Source organism: Puma concolor, chromosome B3 (assembly GCF_028749965.1).
Source record: "Puma concolor isolate L17-30 chromosome B3, mPumCon1.1.hap2, whole genome shotgun sequence".
Lineage (NCBI taxonomy): Eukaryota > Metazoa > Chordata > Mammalia > Carnivora > Felidae > Puma > Puma concolor.
In genome coordinates this window covers 10467602-10479873 of record NC_141672.1, presented here as the reverse complement: position 1 = coordinate 10479873, position 12272 = coordinate 10467602, and the positions used below count along the sequence as shown (strand labels likewise).

General features: G+C 54.3%; 1 protein-coding gene across 5 annotated transcripts in view; it reads right to left on the bottom strand.

The window, feature by feature from the left end:
• Nucleotides 1-1812: 1812 nt before the first annotated feature.
• Nucleotides 1813-12272, bottom strand: part of CLMN (calmin) — a 114499-nt gene continuing 104039 nt past the window's right edge. Inside the window, exons 10-14 of one of the 5 annotated variants that reach the window (XM_086708880.1) lie at nucleotides 11247-11443; nucleotides 6941-7001; nucleotides 6249-6319; nucleotides 5773-5869; nucleotides 1813-4334 (exon numbers count right to left, since the gene is read on the bottom strand). In XM_086708880.1, the coding sequence (XP_086565006.1) occupies nucleotides 4149-4334; nucleotides 5773-5869; nucleotides 6249-6319; nucleotides 6941-7001; nucleotides 11247-11443 (612 nt within the window). In that variant the 3' untranslated portion in view covers nucleotides 1813-4148. Of the gene's footprint in view, nucleotides 4335-5470; nucleotides 5870-6248; nucleotides 6376-6940; nucleotides 7002-11246; nucleotides 11444-12272 lie in introns of those variants that run through there. The other 4 variants (XM_086708881.1, XR_015252053.1, XM_086708882.1 and 1 more) reach the window with 4 other exon arrangements.

Below are 12272 nucleotides of genomic sequence, written 5' to 3'. Positions count from 1 at the left end.
GGCGGAGACATGCCACTGAGCTGTCACAGCTGCGGTCCTACTCCACAGGGGGATCGGAGGAGCTGCGACCCACGGACACCAGGCACAGCGAGGCAGGAGCAGTTCAATGAGTCCAAGTACGGACTGTGAAGAGACTGCCCGCTCAGGTCAGGACGCGAGCACGCGGGCGTGCGTTAGGATCTCCGGGTGCGGCCGTACAGTCTGAGCACTGCACAAAGGCGCTTGGCTGAGGGAACGACTGGGCCGTACAAATCTAGTCCTTGCTCTGCTCCTAAAGCCCTGCCCTCGCTCAGGTCTACATCTCGTTAGAGAAAGGGGCCAAAGATGCCATCTGCCAGCCAGGCCAAGTGCCTATGGGTGGCTTCTGCCCAGCGGAGGCATCTTTCTTGAAGCCGTTCACCCGGAGGGAATGCCTTTTTTAGAAACTGTAAGAGGACACTTCATAGCAGCTCTATTATGTTCCTCTTTCCCAGGCAGAAGAGAAGTGAAAATATCTGTAAAGGAACAATTAGCCCCAGAGAAAAACCTACAGTCGATATGGGGGCCTTCTCATGAAGACGTCAGGTGCCAACTGGGTGCCCCTACAGAAAAGCCCGCCGGTTGACAAAGGTCTTCCAGCCTGTTTTCAGATGTGTCACTCTCCAGTACGAATGGATCCACAGAACCACCAGATATTTGAAGAAAGCCCGTGATGTGACAGACGGAGCCCGAGACTAACCAAGAGAAAGGGGACTTCGAGAAAACAGAGCCAATACAGGGAGCAGGAAAGAACTTCCCCAGACCCGCTATCATGAACATCCCCAGACGGCAAAGATCTGCAGCCACGAACCAAGAACAGGACACTATAAAACAGAAACAAGAGAACAGCAACAAAATGTTCTGGAAATTAAACATTCACCATTCATCAGGCGTGTGAGAAGATGAGCCGAGTACCTTGCCCTGAAGCCAGATCCCCCCAAATAAAAAGACTACAAGTGGAAAAGAAAAAAAAAATATTAAAGGATTATGGCGCAGAAGGTCCCACGTTGGAATAACAGGTGGTCCAGAAAGAAAGGATGTGAACCACTATGAGAAGATTTAAGAAACTTCCCAAGAGAACCCAGCATGAGGCTCACACTATAGAGGACACACCACCATCAGGACAGCTCGGAACACTAAGAAAGAAGGAAACTTGAATGCTTCCTGGGACGTGGGGAGAAGCCCAAGTCCCACGTAGAGGCTTGGGCATCCAGATGGGGCCAGAAATGTCAACCACTGCCCTGAGGGAGGCGGGTAAGAGAGAGTTATTCTCCACCAGAAATCCTGCACCCAGTTACACTTGGGTACAGGCAGAATCAAGACGTGTTAAGGTATGCACAACCTCAAGGTAGTTAAATGTTGACTTCCCAGGTTACATTTCTCAGGAAGTTACTAAAGAATGTGCCACACCCAAAGCAACACACAAGCAAACACAAAGACACACAAAAAGATGATCAAACCTTGGGGGGAGAATTTGGGCAAGAAAGGCCATGTACCCACGGTTATGCACCACCTGGCCCAGGAGCAAACGGTCTTTATGCACCTACGCTGGCTAAAAAACTATGGATATGTATTACTCGGGTAAGAATTAAAAATTGACTCTTAGAAAAGAAAAGCCATGGGTGGTTTGTCTTGCGGGCTTCGGTATTCACCTTTTATATCCAACTTTCTCTTCCGTATAAGCCTATACTCAAATGGAGAATTTTTTTTTTTTTTTTTTTTGCCTTTAAAGAAAAAAATCTGTTTACAGCCAACCTGAATCAAACGATTTTTAGGCATCTCACCAGTGGGTGGTTTAAAAAAAATGTTTTTTTAATGTTTTTATTTTTGAGACAGAGAGCACGAGCAAGGGAGGGGCAGAGAGAGAGGGAGACATGGAATCCGAAGCCGGCTCCGGGCTCCGAGCTGTCAGCACAGAGCCCAACGCGGGGCTTGAACCACGAACGGTGACATCATGACCCGAGCCGAAGTCGGACGCTCGACCGACTGAGCCACCCAGGCACCCCATCCCCAGTGGGTGGTTTTGAACAATATTACACGTTGTAATGGGTGAGAGAAGAAGCCTGCGGAGATTTTTTTTTTCTGAACGAGGTCTCGACCCGTAAGATTCGTGTTTGGATGGGCTCCTCCCCGGCTTTTCCAGCATCTAGTTTAGGCAAGGACCACGTGGCGTCCAGGGTTATAAAACACCACACACGTATTCTTTACTATCTGTATCCTAGCTTTCAGAGATGCCAAAGAGCTCGTTAATTAGCTCATTTTCCATGGCACATTTGGCCTTCACGATGGCACCACTCCAAGCTCCCGGCAGCTTTCAGCTCGGAAGGCTCGGATTCGTTCTAAGAACTAAGGAGGAGACGAGGCAGGCTGTCACCGGAATGGGATCTTGGAATGTCATTGACTGAAACGTGCTCTGTAAATCCTTTTGGCCGCGCTGGGATTCTGTAAACTTGAAACCCATTCCCTGAAGTGAGCAAGCCTCTGGGCTTGCCAAGAGAGAACCGTGATCTCTGCAGGAGGAACAACGGCTGGCTTGTCACCTATCAAGCTATCCGAGCTATCAAGGGCACTCCAGAAGTCACGGGGGACGAGCGTGAAAGTGAATGCAGCTTCCTCCCGGGAAAAACACGAGAACAAGGCAAAGGTTGTGGCTGGCCCCATGTTTTGGTTTTGTCTAAACGAGGACCTTTTTATCTAATCATTTCAGCTTCTTTCCAGGATACTCCTGGGCCAGATACAAGGTTTGTCAAAGAGGGGACAGCTCTGGACCCGGCATCAGGGGGCACGAGTGTGCTTACAAGTCTGCTCCTGGCTGCTGTGTGACCTCGGTCCACCCGCTCTGCCTCTCTGGGTTCAGCAGACAACAGGCTGTCTGAGGGCTTCTCCTGACCTAAGAGTCTGTGATTTTTATGAGTCCCGCTTGGAGAGGGGAGGACCACGGGGCGGGGGAGGACGCAAAACCGAGTCACCAGGACCTACATCTTGGCAGGAAACGGGGGTGGAGGGTGGTGCAGGGCTGAAGGAAGACGGGAGGGTGGGGGGAGGTCTCCTCACAAACTGCCTGTTCCGGTCTACTTGTTGGGGTACCTTCCGGAAAGTCTTTTCGAGAATCCCGTTATGACCGACCGGTAAGGATGCCTGTGCCGAGACTGGTGTGCACAAGAGGCAGGAGCCTGCCGGACCCCTTGTAGCTCTGACATCAGCCGGGACTGATTCTGAGCCCAGCCGTTCCTGCACTCCTCCCGGGGCTTTTACAGAGCTCTCTGCAGTGCCCTGTGGGGCCTTGGAGATCGGCCCGGAGGCCTCAGGAGCTGTCGTGGATGCTGGGGACGCTGCCCAGGCAAAGCGGGAGGGATCCCAGGCCCGGCCCTGTGTCGGCTGAGCTCGGCTTTTAATGTACCAGCTAGACTCTCCCCTGCTAGGAATTCATCTGAAAGAGGGTGCTGTTGGCGGAAACTCTTTGAAAATCACAGCTTTAACCTTCATTCAATCAATACAAAACTGAATTTACATCTCTGTCCCCCCGCCAAAAAAAAAAAAAAAAAAAAAAAGACCAGCCTACCACCAGCCCTCACTCTCCTCCTTGGGTTTGCCGCTCCCAGATGGACGGTCCCGGAGGCGGCCAGACCCCGACAGGTGCACGGACACCCAGCACCTTCACTCGAAGCCCACCTCTGGGAGGAACACGGGGCAGTTTGCCTCCCAATGGAGGCTCTGCGCGTGGGGCACCCCGCCCCCCCCCCCCCCCCGCCGCCTCCCATCAGGACGACCCTCCTCTCAGAGGCAAGTAACTCAAAGCCATCCCAGGCCTTAAAAACCTGCACGCAGGACGAGCTATGACCCGGGCTATGGCTAAATATTAGCAAGGACGCTTCATACCTGCCAAAGCAGGGCACGCAGGAACACGCTTCGCTTAGGGACTCCAGCCAGACAGACACCTGAGTTGTGAGGACACGGCGGACGAGAAAAGCGTGCTTGGGACTTGCAGGAGAGAAGGGAACCCATGGAGACAGCAGGGAGAGGGACGCTGTTTCCTTGGAGGCCCTCGGCTGTCTGCAGAGTGGCCCATCCAAACCCCAATAAAAGGGAAGTGACAAGACTCCTGCCCCCCGCTCAGGAGCCTTTTTTTATTATGCAGACACACGCATCAGAGTCTGGTGACGTCCAGCTGTGGGAACAGCAGTAGGCAGTAAACCAGGAGCCAGAGGAAGAGAATAAAATACATCATATCCGGCTGCTGGACAAACTGGGTCAGAGAGTCGCTCTGTGAGCTCTGGCTCTCCTGGAACACGGCTTCGCCAGAGTCGTTGGCCTTCCTGCAGAAGGGAAGACACAGGCAAGGCAGTCACAAGCGGGTCCCCGGGGGGATGGGCCTCCCCTGCCTCCCCAGCCTGCAACCTCACTGCCCAACTGGAGAGTGGAGGGCGTCCCAGTGGGCCAGTCAAGTGGCCCCGAGGGGCGCGTGCAGAGACCCAAGAGGTGGCGCTTTCACGGGGCCTCCGTTCATGTGCACGACCCTAAGGGGGTAAAGCGGTCGGCCCCACTGCGAAGGCGGGCAGGTTAAGACTCAGGGGGCTCGGGGGCTTGCTCGGGGCCACACGACTACCACTTCCCCGTCCGGGACACCTTCCTTTATACCACAGTGCCCTTAACGCAAAGCTGGGGGCTGATGGCACTGTGCCATTAGTGTGTGACAGAGGGGATGTCTTTCGTAATCTAAAGGAATAAATAGAGTTCCCTGGTTATAGATCATTTAAAAACAGCCTTCAGAAACAAAGGCACGCCCTCCCCCCTTCTCCCCCCCCCCCCGCCCCGCCCCCACCAAGTTTTTGATTTTGGCTTTGGAACAGAACCTCCAAAATAATCTCTAGATTTGCGTCTGGTCAGACTTGTCTTCCCTCTTTTCATTTACAGAAGGTGGGGTGAAAGTGACATTTTGCTTTTCCCTGGCGGCTAAAGCCCAGTTCTCCCTAAGGCAAGGGCTGGGGCCATCATGCGGTTGGAAAGGGGTTGGGGGTCTCTGCTTATAGAAGCCTAGAGCGTAAGCTTCTTAGGGTGGTCATTTGGGGCGTGTGGTGGAGACTATGAGCCGTGGAAACCAGCTCCTCCCGGAACGATCTCCTGATACAGAAAAGCGAGGCCAACAGTGGGTTAAACGTTTGCCTTTTGGCCTCGAAACGGATTCACTCGTGACAATGGACAACGGACAGAATTTCTCTTTCTTAGAACCGTTTCTAGAAAAAAATGTGAACTCCATTTTTTATGACAAAGGTAATACTCAACGCTCCAGAAACACGGAAAGCATGACTGCATTTCTCAACCTTCTAGTTTAAATTTTCCAGGTCTCTATCTCCTAAAAGCGAAACGCACTCCGCTCCTCGGAGTACGTCATGCCTGGCGGGACGTGAGTTAAAATTCCCATCTTACAGCAGGGGAGGGAAACATGTCTTGCCTCTTTTTTAAAAGCCAGACGGGGTTAGCTTCTGAGGATTACACTCGTGGGTGTTGGATTCAGAGAGGCTTTCCATTTCAATAATCTAAGGCCTTCCCCGCCCACTGAAATCCGTGGCAAGTATTTAAAAAAAATTAAATCAATGAAATTAAGTGATTCGATATCTTTAAGAGGGATAGGAGCATCTCAGAATTGTCAGAGTTTTCGAGATTGCTTGGGTTTCCTAGGTCCTAAGTGGGCGGTTTTATGCCAATTCGGCAATATCGGACAAGGCCAGCTAGTTCTCGAACAGCAAGAAATACTTTCATAGACATCCTGGTATGTTTGCATTCCTTCTTCATATCTGCTCTGATGCCATAAAACTGTAATATCAGCTCAGTGAGCTTCTGAGTATTGTACCTGCAGGGGCGACACAGAAGGAACAGGTGGTCAGGCGCTACACGTGGGGAACACACCCAGCATCACATCACTACTGCCTGGCTCTACCCCCGCATCTACGCAGCTGCGGGGCTCGTGACCCACACCCGGCTTTACACGGAAGCCCGTTTTCTGAGCCATTCCCCGCCCATCGACGTTCATCCGTTCCCACTTGCCCTCCTACGTATGTTCGGTTTACATTCGCTTGCTCTGCAGCAGGTGGTTTCCTGCATGACCTCCGACTACGACTATCGCCATCAACAAAGCCTAGTCGTAGCCACGCCCCAAGGGAGGCTGCACAATTAAAACAGGAAAGGAAAAAAATCTTAAACCCCGCAAAACTCGGACTGAAGCCACCAACCTGGTTAACATTCGGTTTCTTCTGTCATCCTGATCTGCCGCGTTCCTCAACTGAACATAGCTAAAGTGGTCCTACAGTGAAATTTATAAACAAAACCCCCGCAACCCAATTAGTAAAGATGAAATCTCTGAAACAGAAAATAAAACGATTTTAAACATACAAAGCCGAGCATGCCACGCTTTTTCTCAATATCGCAAGCATTTAAGTTCCAAAATCAAACTGCTAACTGATATTCTACTGGTGTTCTACCCTCTCCCCCAGCCCCCGGCTGGTGCCCCACCGCCCACAACCCGAATCGGGCTGCGGCACCCCCCCGTGCTTTGGGCCCCAACACATCGAGGGCTAAGTAGCTGCGAAGGTAGACTGGAACCTCCGCCTACATTGCGCTCTGTCTTTGAGGGTGGTCTTTCTGGGGGCGTGTGCGGGGCTGGGTGGCAGGTCTTGGATGCATTTTTTACAACAAAGAGGACTTCGAGGTTTACAGTCAGCACTTTATTTACATCCCCTAGAACCCCAATTGGACATCCGGTGGGACTGTGCTCAACGACAAGGTGTGAATTTGCTTGTCTTCTATCCAAAAGTACATTTGTTGCACGTCAGTAATTTCAAAGCTCTGGGCCGGGAGGAGGAAGGACGGGAAGGGATTGGTTTAGCAGGGGCCACGCAGAAGAAGAAGAAATTCCCATACTAACCGATTCCAAAGACCTGTTAGTATGTCGTCGAATGTAAATGCTGGAGTCACTGTGACTAGTCCTGAAAAATAAACACACGTTTTGAATTGGTGCCACCGGGAGCTCTTCGGGTCCCCCTGTATGGCCACCCCCGCCCCAAGTCTTCCACACGTGGGTTTAGGCCAGCTATGACTTCAGGCCCAGCCACGGAAAGGAGCAACTGTATCCAACACGCCCACTTGGGTTGGAGTGTGCTTACAAACAGTAGGATGGGTAAGAGAGAGACACACTGTGGCCTCATCCAAAAGAAAAAAAGAAAAAGCAACTGAGAATTTTAAATAGAAAGCAGACCACGTGTTTTCAAAAGTCATAGGGTTTCCGGGAAGAAACAGAGGGCCTTCTCTGAGCATCCCAAGATCTGGGAATTGCCAAAGGTCCTCTGAATGTTCATGTCACGCATGGGCTGAGACCTGCTATCCAGACTCCCTTTCTAGTGCTTTCTGGGCACAAGGCTGCTCTCTGTCCAGCTCTCGGGGGTCTGTACCTCTTTTTCTCTCAGGCACGAGGAGGCCGATTTTCTGACCATATCTTTGAGGCTGATGGGGAACGTATCTCTGATCATCTGCTGAAGTTGGTTCACCCAGGGCGGCGGCCGAAGATGCCCAGCCAGTGGCCTGGGCCGTATCCCGGCTCCTGGTCGATTAACTGGCAACCTTAGCCACGTGTTTTATGTCTCGGATCAGTTTCGTTCATCTGTAAAATGGATCATCATCCCCACCCCGACTACGTCACGGGGCTGCGGTATTGGTGGGAAGTACAGCATAGACGCCAGGTCCCGGTGGCCCTGTCTTGCCACTCAACAGGAGAGCGAGGTGTTGGGGATCAGAGACAATCACTTCCGTTTCCTCAAGGCGGACCTACCGTGTGGCCATCCGGGGGTCCAAGAAAAAGGCATCTGACCCACGAGCTTATTGCCAGGGAATTCATATCGGCAGCCTGGCTATTCCCGCCCACCGGACCCTCACCAACCTCTTCCCCTGCATCGGGCATGTTTCCAGCTAATAGGCATGAAGCACCTACTACGTGCCAGGCACTGGGCCAGCCTAGGCGAGCGAGTATCACGGCACGGACACGACACAAAACGCACCACAAAGAGAAGAGACCGTCAGGTGCCTGGGCCCCAGCAATGTCCCATAAGTGTTGACCCGACTCACGGGAGCACCTGGAGACACAGGTAACTCCCACCTGCGGATCCTATTTTCTACTAAAAGGCGGGTCAACATCAGGAAGGGCTCCTGCTCTTTCTTCTCCCGCTAGCTTTCGGCGTACCTTCTTGCGGGTGGTTTCTGTGTTCTGGTACCATCCGCTGGAGGCCGATTCAGCTTTGTATCCCGAACTCCCTCCTCCCAGCAAGCATTATCAAGCGCCTACTGTGTGCCAGGCACTGGGCCGGGCGGCTGAGGGCCCGGCTCCTCAGGAGCCCGCCCTCCACAGACTATTAAGAGAGCAATGCATTTATTTATTCACATTCGCCCCTGAGAATGTTTATTAAAGGCCAGCTGCAGGCCCAGTGCGGTGCTAAGCTCTGGACCTCTGCTGGGTGCCCTCCCCAGCCTCCAGGGAGCTGCCTCACCGTCTAAGGTGAGAGCAGATGACAAATACATCCTTACACAAATAATTGGAGACATTCCTGTTTGGGTTCATGCGGTGAAGAAAAAGAGTAGAGACCGTGAGAGTCTATAAAGGGGGATTAAAAGTAGCCTGGAGGAATCTAAGAAGGCTGCTTGGAGGAAGTGGTTTCAGGAGCTGAAACCCAGGAGCAAGACAGGGAACAAGCTGGGGACAGAGGGTCCTCAAAGGCAAAAGAGCTCGAGGGGCCATTCAAGGATCTCAACTAAAGCCAAGGTGCTTGGCGGGCTGGGGAGGACGACAGAGGTGACCAAGAACGGACACAGATGAGAGCCGGGGGAGACCTGTCGGGAAGGCTCTGGAACAATGGCCCTTTCTGCCCAGAACAATGGGAAGCCCCAGTCAAGGTACAGCCAGGAAAACATGCTGTGTGTGCCTGGCAGGGAGGTGCCCGGGGGCTCTGTCCAGTTCGAGAGCTTTGGGCGAGGCACTGACTTCTCCGAACTCACTTTCTCGGTCACGAAAGGGGGGTGGTGGTACCTGCCGGACTGCAGGTGAAACGGCTTGGCACAGGGGAGGGGCGCAGGGGGCCTCACTCGTTCTCTCTGGAGCACACCCCTGCGCCCTCTGCGTGCGTTGGCACGCAGCCTTCCCCGCGGCTGAAATGCGACGTAATAATTACAGCTTTGCCCGAGTGGGATGGGAAGCCGCCGCCGAGGGGACTGTTGTCTGCTCTACACAGAAGGACGTGCACGTCGCTCAAACCTTCGCCGGGAAAAGTCAACCGGGCCTCACTCCCACACACACCGACAGAACGTTGCCTTTTGAACATCCGCCCCCTCTGTCTCATCTCCTCTGGGACGGGTTTTGCTTGATGTCTGGCTGCAGCAGGTGTCCCAGATGATCGATCCCCCAGTGTTCCTTCCCCTGCTTCTCCCTGACCCCCTCACATCCGACCTGCACGTCCTGGGGTGGCTGCTGTGTGCCAGCTGGTTGCTCAGGCTCTTTCTCCCACCCGGAACGCCTTCTGTCCCTCTCCCAAGTCCAGATCCCACTATCCTTCTGTACCGAGCTCGAAGGACATCTCAGCCTGCAGGTGCCCCCGACGCTCTCTCCACCTGCCTCTGAGGTCCACAAGGTGAAATCCGCGCGTGCCTCTTGGCACCTAAGGTGCTCCCCTCGGTTCCAGCACAGAAGAGGGGGCGCGCCTTCCCTCCTGCTTGCCTGAGCCCCCGGGGGGCTGGAGCCATGCCTGCATCTTCCCCTAGTGAAGAGGGACAGCCGTCTGGAAATGACCCGTGGCCCCTCCTCGAGCGAGCTGTGCTGGAGAAGATGGTCGCCTGGGCCACCTGCCCATGCGGGCCATCTGCACTTAGAGCTGGGTCCGGGCTGCACGCCAAGACAAGGATGTCCGCCGGACGGTCATGACCAGGTCTCTGCAGGGAGAGGGACTCCGGGGGTCACGGGCAAAGTGGGAACGCAGCGTTCCGCTGTGCCTTGCCCTTCCTCACCTGGGCCCCCCCACCTGTTTTCCTTTCGTCCCCTGTAGCCCACCCAGGAGCCGAAGCATAGCGGAGGGGAGATGGAAGGCAGGACATCCGCCAACTCTTCCTTCTGGTTCTGTCTGCCCTGGCTTCTCCCCACTTCCTCCCCAAATGCTGATCTCAACAACTTCCCTTTCGCAGCCAGTGTGGCTCCCCCACTGCCGGCAATGAGGGGTCACGGAAAGAATGTGGGTCATGGAGCCCGACGGGTCTGAGTCCAAGACCCCAGCTCTGTCATCTCCTGGGCTGGGAGGTGTCCCCAGACCCCCCTGCGCCCACGGTGATGAAGCATGGTCCCTCCTACCCGCCTAAGGCGCTGCTGTGAGAACTGATGAGGGACCGTATGCGAAATGCTGGAACACATTAGGGCACGTTCAACAGTGGCCATGGTGGCGACGAGGGACGGCGGGGAGGAACCGGGATCTTCTGACATTTCGGCAGCTAAGTGTTCTCCCTGGGGCCAGTCCGGCTCACCCGGTGCCCTCGGAGTGACCGAGCAGATGGGCGCTCCGAGCTTCCTCCTCCCCCAGAGCCGAGTCAACGGGCCTCACTTCCTGGGACCCAAACTCACAGGTGAAGCCACATCATTCACGTCCGGCTTCCATGTGACAGCCATGAAAGGTCCCCCCACCCCGTGCCTATGGAGCACATTGCTTTGAATTCTGTGAGATGCTTATAAATGGCTAGGCTGGCTCTCTCCCTAGCCCAGCCAGGGGGCATCCGGGGGCCGGGGCGTCCGCAGAGCCTCGAACACCGCACCGTCTCACACCCCACACCTACCCCGGTTCGGCCATCTTGCCGCCCACTGCCAGTTTCCACCCAAAGGTACTCGGAGAGGGGAGACGGCGGGCTTCGTGTCCGCCGGGCCCTGCCGCGTACGAGCGGGCCTGGTAACGGGGAGGCCGGGCAGGGCCGGGGAGCAGGGTGTAGATAAGGAGGACCGATCCGTTTCTGATTCTGGCAAATAAATGACCAACTGGCTGGATGAATTTTTGTACGAACCTGTGTTTCCCTTGCCATCCGGTCCCGTCCCTGTGTTCCCCCCACCCACTCCCCCCCCCCCCCCCACACCAAATCAGAAACCAAGAATGACATGAACTCAGGGAGTAACTCTCTAGCTCGGTCTCTGGGGGGAGAAGACAGTGATAAAATACCTGGAAAGGACTTTGTGGTCACCCGTGTCTCCTTCTAGGTCCTCTGAGGATCGGACGGTGCCGGGTGCTATAAATATTGAACTTTCTACGTGGTCCACGTGCTTCCTTTTTTCCTTTTTTTTACTGCTGATTGACTCTCCCGTTACCTTTTCTTCTAAAGAGTTTGCTAAGTTTCCCGAGTTTTCAGATTCCTGGGACTTAAGGACAAAGACAACCAAACACAAGTCAGCATTTGAGGCTGGGTGCTGAGTGCATGACACCCCCTACCCCCCCCCCCCCCCCCCAGCAGCGCTCGGTTCCACCTGAATTCTAGGAAGCTAGGGCGCCCCCTCTCGGGGATTCCTTCCAGCACAGCCCGCCGTGGAAGAGAAGCCCACCCCTGGTTAGCGTGCCAAGGCCACAGACTGTAAAAAACAGCATCGGTTTCGGAGTCACTGAGATCTGGCTGTGTTAGTTACCTTAAGCAACCGGCTTTCTTCCTCTCTCTCCCTCACTTGCCTCATCCGTCAAATGGGTATAATAATTATCGATCTCTTCTCACAATACCACACCGTGTTTCCCATGAAGGATGTGCCATACAGTTGGGCGATGCTTGGGCCCTTCACACAACCATCACCCACTTAAAGAGAGGAGCCGATCCTGGAAGCCAGTGGGCCAACAGGTGCAAAGGCGACCCCTGGGCTGGGAGAGGTGCACACACTGGCAAACAGACAGCTTGTGGGATGACATCTTCCCCGTGCCTTTGCTGGATCATAGTGCGACATCTCTGGCATTTATCTGACAAGGAAGTGGCTTCGACCACCGTCCACACCAGGCACTCTGAAACCCCGCGGCAACGTTCCCGAGTGAAATCGAGAAGCGTGGGGGTGGTCGGAGCCACCTCTCAAGAATCCCTTCGGGGGCCGTAAGACACTGCTCTGCAGGTGTCAGACTATGAGGATGAGAGTGGCCTGTCCCGTGCACCCCGGGAGAACAACGCTCCGTGCAGGAATTAAATCTGCTCCCAGCAGTGTGAATGCCCATCCC